Source organism: Podarcis filfolensis (assembly GCF_964270895.1).
Source record: "Podarcis filfolensis genome assembly, chromosome: 1".
NCBI lineage: Eukaryota > Metazoa > Chordata > Lepidosauria > Squamata > Lacertidae > Podarcis > Podarcis filfolensis.
Window position 1 is genome coordinate 45,570,658 of NC_139604.1, and position 15,746 is coordinate 45,586,403.

The 15,746-nt window shown below is 42.7% G+C and overlaps 1 protein-coding gene across 6 annotated transcripts in view; it reads right to left on the minus strand.

The window, feature by feature from the left end:
• Window positions 1-15,746, minus strand: part of PDIA5 (protein disulfide isomerase family A member 5) — a 144,156-nt gene that overhangs the window by 77,893 nt on the left and 50,517 nt on the right. For all 6 annotated transcript variants that reach the window (XM_083585542.1, XM_083585541.1, XM_083585540.1 and 3 more), the window contains 3 exons: window positions 10,066-10,149; window positions 8,039-8,084; window positions 1,628-1,720 (listed from right to left, as the gene is read on the minus strand). In XM_083585542.1, the coding sequence (XP_083441668.1) occupies window positions 1,628-1,720; window positions 8,039-8,084; window positions 10,066-10,149 (223 nt within the window). The remainder of the gene's footprint in view (window positions 1-1,627; window positions 1,721-8,038; window positions 8,085-10,065; window positions 10,150-15,746) is intronic.

The following is a 15,746-nucleotide window of genomic DNA, read 5'->3' on the forward strand; positions in this document are numbered from 1 at the left end:
AGAATGAAAGCTAAGAAACTGAAATGACTCTATGAAATACCAGCCAGAGACCAATCAATTAAAATTTAAAATCAATAGGGTGGGTGGGAGGGAATACAACACACATTGCTCAGAGTTTACCAAGAAAGAGGAGGAAGTAGAATGATGAAACTAAATTTCTGCAACAAAAGTAGGTGTATGATTTAGGACTGTTCTCTGCTTTTATGAATTAGCTGCTATTAAATCAAAATAATTTGATGGCTAGGGAAGCCTTGCTGGGCTTAAACAGCCTCTATCTGCTGCATGTGAGATCTCAGGTAACCTCACTATCCCTTGCCATAGTCCTCATTTGCCCACATTAAGACTGAACAAACCATCATACATAGTTTTCCTATTGGTCTTATAGTGTCCTGCAACTCAAAGGGCTTTATCATGACCCTTAAATATCTGCCAGTGATTCAAACCTGTAAGCCATCAAATGCATCTAAATTTTGGTTACCATGCCAGTCCCTCCACGGCTTTTAAAAAGGATGGCACGAGAGCACTCTGGGGAGTAGTCATTTTCCTATTCTGTCACTTAGGCCAATTAGTACCTTGCCAAAAAAGCTAACTCTGCTCCAGTTAAAATATTAATTGTGGATTCTATATTTTACCTCAACATGTTACAATCCAAAATGTTCCAACCAACCCCTGTAGTATGACTCAGAACCCATTTCCCATGGGATAATCCAAACAGAGGAATATTCCCATGTTTAAGATATTTGATCCATTTTAATTCACATTCTGTTGTATCCTAAGGATTTGCTGGTTACATATACCAATTTTGAACTTCATATATAAAAAAATTAAAAGTGCATTTGCATCCTTAAACAATTCACCATTTGAACCATCAGTTCTATAAAGGTCAGGGTGATAGTCAGTAGTCCATCTGTAGGAGCACAGCACACTGCCTTCAATGAAATCAGCCTGCGCTCCACCACTAAGCAACAACCCTTTGCTTTTCACCCATTCCTCATTCTATCTCCATTTAAACTGGATCATATCACCCATTTAATCACAGCCTTCAATGATTAATATGCTCATTTTGCTCAGCCTTGATGCTGGGTTCAATTCAAAACTGTAACCTGTTGTAAAAACCTACAGGGTTATCATACTACTTATACCATAAAGATTTATAACGATGCCAGAACCAACAGGTGTGCCGAGCATAAACAAATTAATGAAGTAATAGAAGTCTGAGTGCTTTGCTTATGTGATACCCACGTGATACCCAGCCATTTATCACAACCGTTCCATGTTGCAAAAATTAGTGCAACTACCCCACAAGCCAACTAGAAAACTGTAAAGTTCAAGGAACTATCAGCTGGGAGAGCACAAGTTATATTTGGTGCCTAGAGTGGCTGATGCAGTTAAGGCATGCTGCAAGGGGGTATGTACAACATGCAATTGCAAAGCATCTCTCTCATGTCCTGTGCAACTTCTTTGGTGCCCTTAAAGCATATTAGCTTACAGAACAGAGTAACAACATTTCCCTGATTTTCTCAAGCTCATTTGAGTGCAAAGGGTTCTGCATTCATTACGTGCAGGAGTTAATTTTGTGGAAGAACTTTGTTTTGTTCCAAGCATTTCACAATTCTGGTTAACATACCTTTTCACTGTCAATGTGGACAATGTCTTTGGCTTCAGGATCTTCCTCCCACAATGGAGCTCCTTCTGGATCCTTTAGAAAGGCCACCATTGACTGTACAGAAATGGAAAGACAAAAGTTTTTAACCCCACAACAGAACTATCACCAATCCTTGGAATGCTGACTTTGCCATTCTACTTCCAGTAACAACATTCATTGGTTCACCCTTGCACTTCAGACTTCTTTAAAAAATAAAAAGAAACCCAAGCAGCAAAGTTTTTTAAACAGATTCCAGAAACCTTTGGCATAAGGATTTTAAAAAAACAACACTTTTTAAAAAAAACAACAGGTGAATATTGTTCTGGAAAGCAAGCAAAACAAATTCCTTTCTGACTAGTGTGCTATAAAGGACAGAAGCCTACCAAATTGCTCTCAGATGTTTGGGATGGGGGAAATTTATTTTCCCCAAACCATACAAACAATTTTCTAAAAAATCATATAAAGTGCTGCTGCCCCTCCCAATTGTTCTGAAACCAAATAAAAAAGATAGGGAAACAGGTTTTTAAATCTAGGAAAAATAAGGAGGAAATTAGTAGGAAGGAATTAACTCTGATATGGATTGGACAAATGGGGTGTGAGATGCATAAAATGAGGTGTTGGCTGCAAATTGCCCACCTGTGATCTATGTTATCCCACTGCTGTTAATAGCTTCTAAATATCTCTCATGTAAAACAACAATACTATGTCTGCTGTGTTCTAATGTAGGGTTGCCATATTTTAAAAAGTGAAAATCTGGACACAAAATGGGTATGTCCAACAAATTACGGACATAACTGGACCAAAGAGAGGAGGACCAAAGGGAGCAGAGATAATGTCTTCTTCAAATTCCATGGAAGTCTAAAGGTACAGTTCGTAACTTTTTAATGAAAAGCTGGATCCACAAGCAGGAGGACCCCAGGCAATCTTCCCTAACAACCCAGCTTTCAATATTTTTGTTTGCTTCTATTTTCAGTAGGTGATCAGCACAGTCCTATGCAAGTTTATTCTTAAGACCTATTGTATTCAGTAGAGCTGTCTTTCTGTCAAGTTTGCATAGCATTACACCCTTAGACTTAGTGTGTGCTCCCTCACCAGTTAAGGGTGCTGGGAAAGTATTCCAGACACCAGAGAGATATCAGGCTTGTTTCTCTTCTGCCCAGCATAGGAACGCTGTGTGTTTTAGTGTGCAGTTGAGCCTCACACCCCTGTTAAATGAAACAAACAAACAGTTTGTTTGTTTCAACTAGCTTAGTAAATTCCTAGCATATTTAGCAGGTGTTTGAACAGCACTGGCTTTCTCTTTTTATCTAACTGCCAAAACTAACACAAGCTACTACACATGAAGAAAAACAAACAGGAAACACTGATTGCAACGCACACCAGAATGTCAAACACGAAACAGTGTGCTGCCATATATGTGGTCTTGCCAGTGCTGAACTTTCCAGTGACAGACAGCAACAATCTAAGTGGATAAATCTGCTCCACTTTGCATCAAATTAGGTCCACAAATCCAGGAGCTGGACATTTGTGTATACAGCAGGCCTACAACTTACGCAGGGTTTATGTTCCAGGGATTGTGTCTAAAGCCAAAATCGCATATGGTCAAAACCTACTGGGTTCAATGGCGGGTGGGACTGCCAAAGTCATTTCCCCCCAGAACCTCACCTCCTTTGTAATTCCCCCCCCCCACCTGCGTAAAACTGAATGCACACAAGTTAAATGTGTGCAAGTTGTGGGCTCACTGTACATCACACCTCTTGATTCTTTTTCCTAACAGAGGCTCAGAATGAAGCTTGAGGAGCTATTCTCAAAACCTGGAATTGAGTTTGCAGTCGAGGCCCTCCAAACATTGATGGGCTACAACTATTACCATCTACGACTATTGGCCAGGCTGGCTGGGGCTGATGGGAGTTGTAGTTCAACAACGTCTGGAGAACCACAGAAAAGTTTCGCAACCCTGGTTTTCAAACTAGTTTGTGATGCTGTTGGAGAAGTTGCTCTGTGTTTGGGGGGGGGGGGGAGGAAGGGAAGGGTGGAGGGAGGGAGAAATTCCAAAGCTCTGCTTGCACATATGAAAGGGTTTCTGTGTGCTTAAGAGGCTCTTTGGATTGCAGCCCAGGAAAGAAAGAGTGCTGGGAGCAGCATGGCAGCCTCATTAGAACAGCACACCCCACCTTACTGCCAAATGCATTTTCATATTGTCTTAAAATGTAACACAGCAGATCTAGAGAGCTTTGTTCGCTATTACTGATATACTGCAAAATGAAGTGTTAAGTTAAATCTGTTAACAGTTTTTAAAAGCTACACACACTTGAAGCAGCAGGGTCACAGAAAACAGGAATACCCGATTAAAAACAAAACATGTTCTGAGATACACATACCTAAATATAAAACAATATTAAATAATCTGCTGTTTTCATGTGTTCTAAGCCTTCTCGGCATTACTGAACAGGCTGCTTCTGTTTCCTTCGCTACCCGTCCTATTGTACTAGTTAATTTTTAATTTAGGGATTAGGGAGCCAGATTTTTTTAAAAAAAAATATTGCATAAGCAACTAGTTATTTTAGGCACTTTATGAATAAAATGGAAGATGATGATGAGTGTCTTTTTAATGTCTTTTCTCCAATGTAGCAACATTTCCTGTGGCCTAATTGTATAGTGACAAAGGTTCCTAAGAACTGATCCACACTTACCTTTCTTCCGCACTTTCTTCAGCTCCATGTCTGATTGAGCACCCCTCTTTTTTTGTTCCAGGGCTTTCCCCGTGAAAGTAGTTACCCCTGCCCGTACGGGCCAGTCGTGTCCGACTCTAGGGTTGTGCGCCCATCTCACTTAAGAGGCCGGGGGCCAGCGCTGTCCGAAGACACTTCCGGGTCACGTGGCCAGCGTGACAAGCTGCATCTGGCGAGCCAGCGCAGCACACAGAAACGCCGTTTACCTTCCCGCTAGTAAGCGGTCCCTATTTATCTACTTGCACCCGGAGGTGCTTTCAAACTGCTAGGTTGGCAGGCGCTGGGACCGAGCAGCGGGAGCGCACCCCGCCGCGGGGATTCGAACCGCCGACCTGACCATAATAGTGCAGGGGTAGCCAACAGGGTGCCTTCCAGATGTTGCTGGCTGTGACTGATGGGAGTATTAGACCAACATCATCTGGAGAGCACCACATTGATAGGTTATAATGAAACAGAGAGAAAAAAAACAGTTCTTCTCCCTCTATGGTAACATATGAACTTGGGGGTCATACAAAGAAGTTTGTTTACAATATAGACAAAACAAGGTTCTTCTTCATACATGTAACTGACTTAAGGAATTCATCTTCACAAGCCACCTTTAAAGCCACCTCAAATGGCTTTACAGGGGGTCTAGGCAAGTTACTAGATGAGAAGTCTACCAATCAGTGTTAGCTGACTAGGACTTTGGCAGTATGCCACTGAATACCAGTTGCTGGGAAGCAGAAGCAGCAACAGGGATGGGCAATTCATTCCCTGCTAGTGGGCTTTCAGGACGTTTATGGTTGGTCATTTTAGGAAGCAAGGTCACCAACAAGATGGACCTTGGTTTCATCCAATAGGAATCTCTTTATGGGCAACAACTGCCACTCGGGTTTCCATTTTAGCCTCTAATATTGCTGCATAAACACAAACTACATCTATTTCCATAAGAATAATTCCACCTTTTGATCGATTTTATATTCATAATTTTATTGGAGGGATTTAATAACTGAATGGCTTTTTTTATTGTGGCCTGCCCAGTGAGCATTTATTGATTAAAAGGTGCTAAAGGTGCTATAGGCATTTGAAAAAATAATTTGACTAAAAGGGAGGGGAAACAGCCCAAATACTTGACCATAACCTTTTATGATAACTTCTGGAAGCAGTCGGGTTCACAAGCATGTTAACCAGATCTTGTCATTATTCAAGACTCATGCATCAAACTCTTCAGCATGCTTATTTTAAAGATGCCTCCAATTAGTTTGACATGTCATATTTTTTCATCATATTCTCCCCTGAGAAGAAGACAACAGCTAGCTTTGGGGGAAAGCCCTACTTCTGGGCATGGAGTCAGATTCTAAACTTTATATTCAGAGGAGGAGGAGAGGGGCCTTGTGCAAGCCTGTTTCCATCATTTTAAAAAATGGAAACAAAAAAGGAAGAGGGAGACAGTCGGTAGATAACACACCAGATGGGAAATATCAATCCCAGTGGCAGCCAATGAAAGCAACTCCTGAGGGAAGGCAGAAACACACACACTCTCCGCTCTTTTCTGCTTGGCAGAAGCCAGCCAGAGGCTGCCAGGAGTGCTTGGGCTGATGCTGTACAGGCACCTGCCTAAGAGCACCTAGCACCAACAATGCCTAGAGCAGCTTTCCCTCCAAACAGGGGAGCTGAGGAGAATGCAGGTACAGTCCCTCTGGAAGAGGGAAGAGACTTTCACTGCTTCTAAACCCCATAAGGAATGTGTAGTGTGCGAACACTTTCCAACCAACTGATTAATAAATAATAACACACACACATTCAATAATTAGAACAACTTATGGAGTCATTTTACACATCACTTGGGAAGACAGGCTAATGACAAAGTAATATCAGTGTATTGGAAGAAGCAAAGATCACCAGTGTTGAAGCAATGATTCTTCAACATCAACTTTGTTGGACTGGTCATGTTGTGTGCCGATGCCTGATGATCGTCTTCCAAAGCAACTACTCTATTCCGAACTTAAAAATGGAAAGCGTAATGCTGGTAGTCAACAAAAGAGGTTTAAAGACTGTCTCAAGGCAAATCTTAAAAAATGTAGTATAAACACTGACAACTGGGAAACTCTGATCTGTGAGCGCTCCAGTTGGAGAACAGCCTTTACCAAAGGTGTCATGGGCTTTGAAGACACCCGAACTCAGGACGCAAGGGAGAAATGTGCTAAGAGGAAGGCACGCTTGGCAAATCCACACCGTGATCAACTCCTGCCCGGAAACCAATGTCCCCACTGTGGAAGGATGTGTGGATCCAGAACTGGCCTCCACAGTCACTTACGGACTCATTGTTAAACCGTGTTTATTGAAGACAATCTTACTCGGCTACGAGTGATTGCCAAAGAAGAAGAAGAAATCTATTAATGAAGTACAATCTGCAAAATGTGGTAGCAGTTGCAAAACTAAGTCTCCTCTAATAAGGCAGGAGGAATCAGTGTTGAGACCTGGCAGTTGCCACTACCTTCAATAATGGTGCTCAAATCTCATAACTGCCACCGTACTGTGAACTATGAGCAAGCCAGGGTCTGTGCAGATAAATTTATCTGTTTTGTTCTGTTATAAAGACCAGAAAGAGAGAAATTTATGCAAAGCTTTACAATTTATTCACTTTGTATAATGTCTGGGTTATGCACTGCTGGCTCCCCTCCCCTATAATGTTTCCTCTTAGTAATTCTTCCTAAGGCAAACAGCGCCAAACACTTCAGCCTCCTCTTATAGGGAAGGTTCCCAAATACTTCCAAAACTAAACAGAACTTATTTTTGTTGAATCTATTCTGTCGTTTTGAGTCCCTCCAATGACTTTGGGGGAAATCCTCTAAGTGCTGGAGAAGGTTGAAGGAAACACACCAGGTGAATTCAACTGAGTATCATTCGATTTGTCAATTTTTAAAGGCTCTTCTGGAGTTTAAAAACACCTCCTACAATCATTTCAGGAACAGAGCCAAGACCTCCTGAGGCTACTTTTGTGAACAAAGCTTTTTCTTAAGTCACCATGAGGAAAGGCCTCCTATTCTAGGAGTATTCTCTGGTGTTTTCTAGGATACCCCTTTTCTCTGAAAGCTGCTTCAAAGGGCACTTCTCCTTTTGCTCTGTGCAGTCTATTATGGCCGTGCAACAAAAGGAAAGGAGGCCAGTTTGCCCATGCTATGTGCTGGGCATCTACCTAGGACTTTACTCCATGGTTGCAATCATATCTGAGAAAAGGCCACGTCCTCTCTTTTCCAAGCTCATCTCATGGCAGATGAAATAGAAGGGGAGAGCATTTTCCCAATCACTGCCAGGGTAATGCTATTAGATACAAGCTGGCATCAAAAGGGATCTTGCAGCAAGACAAAAATAATTTACAACACACATACTAAATAAAAAACCCACTTTATTTGTTAGCAGATTGCAACGAAGTTCACAATTTATATTGCAATTTAACAGTGTCTCCATCTAGTTAATCACACACAGCTTTGCAGGATGTTTGCCTGGCAGATGTGCAGGAGATATGAGAATGGAGAGAAACCCTTTAGGTCACCCAAACAGCTGTTCCTGAAATGTATGGGGGGGAAACCATCCAAATATAAAGCTGTAAGCATTAACATCTGTTCTACACCCAAACACATCTCCCTGTTCGGAAGATTTCAAACTACTGTAAATTTACCTTCAGTGTGAGTGCTCTGTTATATTCAGTGTGAAATGCGCCATCCCTGTCAAGAAACAGTATGGGGAAAAACAGCAATTAATTTTAGGAGTGCTATTAGAAAATCATGCAGCTGTTTCCTCTGGTCTGGATAAATTAAGTTTTCCTCAGCTTGCAGGGCTGTAGAAAACACAGCCATCGAAAACAAGTTCTTGAAGCAACCAGGTCTCTAATGGGCAATCACTTCCACAAAGCCTTAATGAGAGCATTTAGCACAGGCTAGACTTGGGGAGTGGCAGTTTCAGGGGGCAATTTCTATTTGCAACAATGCACTGCTATATTTATGCATGTTGGTTCCCAAAGAACAAAAAACAATCACATGCTGAAGTCTCCTGAAATAAGTCAGCTGGGAAACCAACCTCCAACTGATTTAGGTAACACAGGTAGGGACTGTCTCATTAAAAAGAATTATGATGGAATACTGGAAGAGGAGACAACACTTTCTTTAAGTATGGTTGTAATTTTTCAGGGGGTAATTTCTTCCCCAAAATCATCTGCATTAAAAACATCCCTACTGATCCCTAATAATAATAATGTGATGAGTTTTTCTATTTCTCTCAGGCCAGGCAGATGGGGGAGGGTTAATTTTCAACTCTTAATGCTGACCCAGACTACTAATATTAATAACAGTGTATTATGTAATCACACACATTTTTATTCGGGGACCTCTCCTGAGTATGTAACATGCTCTTTGATAGTCACAACAAAACTTACATTATCTATGTACGCACCAGTAGATACAGTGCAATTATGTTTAGGAGTTTACAATTTTACTTGCCACTTTTGTGGCTCAGAAAGCCTCTTGGGTAAGTCCTAGGGTTACTTCAAAGTTTGAAGCTGCGAGGGGGAAGGGGATGACCCTGCTCCTCCTTGCCTCCACAGTTCAGAGGAAGCTTGGGATGTGTTTTGGATCCAGCTCCAAGCTAGGAGGAGAGGCAGGTGTCTTGACATCTACATTTGACAGGCGCTTCAACTGCCTAGCAAACATACAGACAAAGCAAGCCTGCCCGCTTCCCTCCAACTCTAAACTGGAGGGGGTTGAAGGCTTGCTTTCCCATTGCACGGAACTCTGAACCCTCCTCCAGGTTTGGGATTGGGACAGAAATTGTCTCCGACCTTGTGCTGCATTTCAGATGTATGGTGCAAGGTCAGAAAAAAAACCCAACTGCTGAGGAAGGTGCATGGTTCTGGCAACTGCAAGAGATAAACAAAAGCATTTAATATTCTTAAATATTAGCAAGCACTAAGATCTTAGTGGGACAGAGTGCACTAACAAAAATTAACTTTCAGCCACCAGCTCATCATAGCCAACCCATACCATGTTGCCTGCCCATTAAGTGTCCATTAGCAGCCCAATTTTGGAATGCAGTACATATGAAAATTATTATCTCTGCCTTACGAACTTTTGTTCTTTTTGCATAGCCACTCTGGGCTGTATGGGGAGGGGTAGTACCTCTGGTGGGAGACATATTGTGCTCCTTCTGGGGCAGTTTGTCCACCTTTGGTCCCCACTCTGCACTCAGCTCTCACCTGTGGCTCCTAGAGGCTGTCAGCATGCAACAGCAGCTACATCCCGGGAAATGGCTTTGACTGGCTGGCTAAACCAGGTGAGGGTAGCCGATGGGCCTCAAATCCTCATTGATTTAGGGACTTGCCCTGCATACAAAGACAGGCTCTGGTGGATTGAGCAGACAAGACCAATAGTGGGTCCAATAGCCAAGAAGGCGGTTCCTGCACATGTTGTAGAGGGAAGTGAGGGACACATGGGGCTCATCAACCTGGGAAGGTAGCCCATCTAGGAAAAGGAAAACACTGATACTAAACCTCTGCTGCCTTGCAAGGTATCTTTAGGAGAAGATAAAGCCAATGGCAGCACAGCCACTCTCAACACATTATGTTGCATTCCTTGACAATCTTAGATAGGATTGTAATTAAGCAGTATATAAATTGTCTCAACAAATAAAATAAGAACCCATTCTTGCACGTACTTGTAATGCAATAACTCTACCCCTTTCTCCTTCAAACTAGGGTCAACTTTCATCTTCTTGCATAGTTTTCTGCTCTCTGAATCACTGCAAGAAAAACAAACAAAAGCATTTGATATATTTTTTAAAATATTAGCATTAAATTACACAACATTAACTACATGTGAACGATTCTAGTTTAGCACCTCTGCCGTAATTACTGATAATTTAACCTAGGACACAAGCAGCAGCATGGGACGGCAACATTCAGGGATGCTTTAGTGGGATTCCTGCACTGCAGGAGTTAAAACTAGATGACCCTTGGGGTCCCTCCCAACTATAGTTCTATAATTCTATGATGCAATCCTAAACACACTTAGTAAGCTGCACTGAGCAGAGTGGGACTTATTTCCAAGTCAATACTCAGTTAGAATAGCTGGGTGCAGCCCTGATAGCACTTCTTTCTGCCAGCCTTCTCCTTAATGATTCAGTTGCTAAGAGTTACAGCCAAAGGCAGCCCCGTCCCACACTTCCAAATCATAGCACAAGGCAGGAGGGGTGGACAGACTTACTCAGCAACACCAACCCACAGTTTTCTGTAGCAACCAAGCCCATGTCAACCTTCCCATCCCAGAATGTGCCCACAACATGAAGATAAAAAGAATGCAACACAGCCACAAATCTGCAGAATGATTAAAACGCGAAAAGCTCTGAAATTGGCTTCTCTGGGAAACAGGGCAACAGACAAGATTAACATCTAAAAGGACACCATAAAACAGCTGGAATGCCATGAATGAAATCCTGGGGAACATTTTACACATTCCCCAATACATAAATTTGTCACAAAGTTAATTGAGCAAGCAAGAGCTGCAACAGGCTAATGAAGGAGCAGAGAAATGCACTCACACAGGAATCTTTCTCATGCTACTGCACCACGTCTCTTTATCTCATGGCAGCAGTTGGTGGCACAGGTGATTGCAGTATGATTCAACTGCTCTTTCTGTTTCTGTCTCTTTAAATCTATGAGTGACATTTATTATTTAGTTTTACTACTTGCCGCAAGAAAAATATCTCCAGGTGATGTTCAAGTTTAATATATATATATGGATAAAAACAAGGTCCACTTTTCCTCTCCTGCTAAATCTGCTCTGGAGGGTTGGATGAGTCCTAAGGACAGGTTTAGGGGGCACATGGCAGGAGGAGGTGGAAGTTCTGTTGTGTCAGTGGATCTCATTTCCTGTATTCATATACCCCAGTTTGTGCTATGTTGAATTCCACCCAATACAGTGGTACCTCGGGTTAAGAACGTAATTTGTTCTGTTCTTAACCTGAAACTGTTCTTCCTGAGGTACGACTTTAGCTAATGGGGCCTCCTGCTGCCGCACGGTTTCTGGTCTCATCCTGAAGCAAAGTTCTTAACCCAAGGTACTATTTCTGGGTTAGCGGAGTCTGTAACCTGAAGCATCTGTAACCCAAGGTACCACTGTACAGTAGAATTGAACTTTAGAATCCTAAACAACCCTTCAAATACAAGTTTGGAAGAAGAAAAAGAAGACAGGAAAATCATTTCACACATGGAAACAGCCAAAAATACACCATACACTGGGGGTGTTAAAAGTGGGGTGGAGGGACCTCCCATTGTGCCAGTGCAAATCTTTGCACTGACGGCACAGTTACGTAGCACTGCACTGGCTACAAGCCAAAGTTAATTAACGAGTCACTTATATCTGTAAGGACACTGATGGATACAAGACCACCCCCAAGCTATGAATTTGATCATTTAGAAGAAGTGCAATCCCATCCAGAGCAGGCTGAACCCTGCTCATCTGGAGAGAAGTACTTATTCACAGAGCTAACCTCAGCTTGTTATTCTCATCTTGTCCTTTACCCTAGCCTAGCACATTCAGCACTTCATGTGGTTTTAATGAAAAGTTGTGTGTCACCCACATGCTGGCAACAACTCACTTCAAATCCCCAAATGACTATGCTCAGCAGTTTCATGTAGATGTTAAAAAGAATGGGAGATACTATAGACTCTGCAGGACCCTGTGGCACAAACACCACTGAGTTAAGTAGAAATCCCCCATCACCACCTTCTGGAAATGGTCATCCAGATACAAGCAGAGCCACAGCAACACATTACCACCCAGCCCCACAGAAAATGTATAACCATTTCTAGCTTTCATACCCGACCTGAAGTACTAGGAAACTGCCTATAATATTGGGGTATATTTGCTGAAAATGCCTATATTGTCAGAAGTATTCTTGGTAAAAAGGTAAAGGTAAAGGTACCCCTGCCTGTACGGGCCAGTCTTGCCAGACTCTGGGGTTGCGCGCCCATCTCGCTTAAGAGGCCAGGGGCCAGCGCTGTCCGAAGACACTTCCGGGTCACGTGGCCAGCGTGACAAGCTGCATCTGGCGAGCCAGCACAGCACACAGAAACGCCGTTTACCTTCCCGCTAGTAAGCGGTCCCTATTTATCTACTTGCACCCGGGGGGTGCTTTCGAACTGCTAGGTTGGCAGGCGCTGGGACCGAGCAACGGGAGCGCACCCCACTGCGGGGATTCGAACTGCCGACCTGACGATCGGCAAGTCCTAGGCACTGAGGTTTTACCCACAGCGCCACCCGCGTCCCTATTCTTGGTATTCTTGGTAGCATCCCTGAAACTACTCAAAGAATATACGAACATCAGATAAATAGTCACAACCTGTACAAGGAGCTTAACAATAGGTCAGTAGGTAAATGAATCGTAGGAGGCAACAAGAAGAAATGATGTACAGTATGAAGGTGTTGAAGAAGCCAGTAGTGGCATCGCACAGACATCACAAACACCCTGAATTTGCCTAAGAACACAGACACATGCAATTATATTTGTACATGTGTGAAGGGTATGAGACACCAAGGAAAATAAACTAAAGTAGAATGAACTGAAGAAGTAACATATAAAGAAATACAGAGAGATTGGGGGGGGGGGTAGGCACAAAGTATAACCAGACAGTAAACAATATCAAATGCAGATCCTAACCTACTTGTTCACTAAGGCTTAATTTCTAGAATCTAGATGGTATGCTGAGCGTTCCTGGAGGCCAATACAGAACAAGAGCCATGAAGATCTCTCCTTTGGGTGGGTGTTGGGGGCATGAGGGCTAATGATTATAATCGGCAATGATGAAGTTCCACCCAGTCTATTCTTATGGGATACTGGGAGAAAGTGGGGTGGGAGTGGTGGCTGCAATGCTTTCTTCTAAAGAACACCACCACTCATATATTCTACATGAGATATATAAAGACCAGAGAGGATGTGCCTCTATTGGAATTAAAACCCACCTCATCAGTTTTCCCATACTAATGTTCCTAAGCATTCTCAGCAGCAGACCACACAGTCCCACAGAACATGTGGACAAACTGGGGGCAAAAAGGATCTGTGCTTTAATGCCCATATAAGATTAAAACTTATTTGGGCTCTGCTTCAGGCAACAAAATGACTTGGGCCGGAACTGCTTTAATCTCCACTGACTTTGCGGATAACAGCTGGCTATGGATAAATCCTGGCTAATACCAAATCCTTGTTAAGGTTGGCCCTGACATAAGGCCTGTAGAAGAAAATATGGGATAATTCGCCCAAGAGGCAGGTATAATCCTGCAGCCTAGCCTGGAAGTATTATATCTTAGACTGGCACAAAGTGGCAGGATGAAGAGCATTAATAGCAGGGCCAAAGACAGAAGAGGCATCTTCAAAGATTCTTGGATTGAGTCAAACTGAAAGGCACAGAGCAACATGCATCTGCGCACCAATGTGCCAGCATGGACTGAAATTGCTGAGCACACATTCAACACTTGAGAAATGAGGAACTGATTAGGGCCCTTCCCTACACGAAGTGCTGCTTTTGCGGTTGCTGGCATTCCTGTTAATTCTCTCGACATTTTCAAGCTGTCTTTACGGCAAATGTGAAGAATGAACAATAAATAAATTAGCACTATGTTGCAGATAAGACGGGAGAGCTTGGGTGAGAAGAGTTCAGCACATACCCTGCAGATGGTAGTTAGTCTGAGCAGGAAGACTGTAGCATACAGAAACGCATGATAATCAGCGGTCTGGCATGCACTGACATTAGCATTTTAAAGCACTAACTAGCAAAACTAAGACACTAAGACAGACTTCCTCACTTAAAGGTGAACGCTTTCACCCATTAAAGCAAAGCCTGCAATCTTGCCAAGGCAATGGCTTCTCACATGTAGTGCATGCTAGACCACATCAGAAAGGAACAGCTGACGCTGGCTAAAACACCATCCTGTCCAACACAGACCTCCACGAATTTTGCAGTGTTGTACACACCATGATGGTGGCCCAGCACAAACTTCCACCCCTTTCTTAGATCTGCTAGGGCACCAGGTGATTCCTTAAGCAGCAGATGTTACCACCAGTACTAAAGTCAGCTTTATGAGACTGATCTCATTATCGTCTTAAAATGTGGAAACGAGGAAACTGTGTAGTTCCAGTACACTGTGCAAATCGTCTCTTTAAAGCCCCCCAATTAAATACTACACACACAGCTAAAGTTAACTTTTCACCAGTGTAATTTAAAACACAGAGAGACTCACTCACACCAGTGATGGGAGACTGTGAGCAAGTGGGGGGAACAGGGGACAAGAAGAGCTGCTTAACCCTTTCTTTCTTGGCACTTTATTTTCCTGCTCAAAATCACCACCTCCCCCAAAGCACGATTTATGTTTTTCCTCTATAGACAGGGAACAGAAGTTGAGAGAATTTAAGTGCCAGTGGAAAGTGCTAAGCAGCTTTGTCCCTACCATTATTCTGCTTAAACACAGTTGCCTGACACTTCTTGTTTTTTTTAAGCTGGTAGTGGGGTGATACAACACATGGCTGCACATACTAACTAGTTTCCGTCTAAGATCAGTCTTGCAGACCCAATGGGGGTGTACTTTGTACTGAAGGAGTACGGTAGATCATGGGAGAAGCCATTTTGTCCCCTCTCTCATCTAATGCCTTATGAGACTGTCCCAGTGCCATCTTTGAATGTGGTGGATCAGCAGTAGTGCATGGCTACTGGGCAGCCACCCAAAGCATCTCTTATCATTTTCAATTACATCCCAGAATGAGACAAGTCATTCAATATTTCCAATCACTGGGTTAGTTCCAAAGGTTTCCTTCGACACGTGGGAGCTTCTTTCCATCCTCAGAAGGGCTGTTTTACAACTTGTACTAGAGCACTGCATGAGAAAACCAAAATCAAATATATTATTTTACTTGATGCAAACGGAAGCATAACAACTGCTATAGAACCTAGCCAATTTTAGCACTACACAAATAATTCCATCAGCACCTGTGCAAGTGTTTGCTAAACAGTGCAAGCAGCTATTTTCCTGTATCTTTGAATCCTACTCCTTTAATTTGAAAAGAAGTCACAGCTGTGCTGACTTTAACTGCTAAATATATAGCAATTTAGCACCCACAGAAGCAGTTGAGGCCCAAATCAATGCCTAATTTCCCATTCTGATCTTTTACCTGCATTCTAACAATGGTTTGACTATCCCATGGATGGTGATTGAGAAAGATTATACAGTGGGAGAAAGCAGGTTATTCATATCCTTTGAACCACATCCTTCCAGAGGCTGTTGACAGGTACTCATAAGTGTCATAACTCACATTTATTATTATTTTTATTCAATTTCTACACAGTC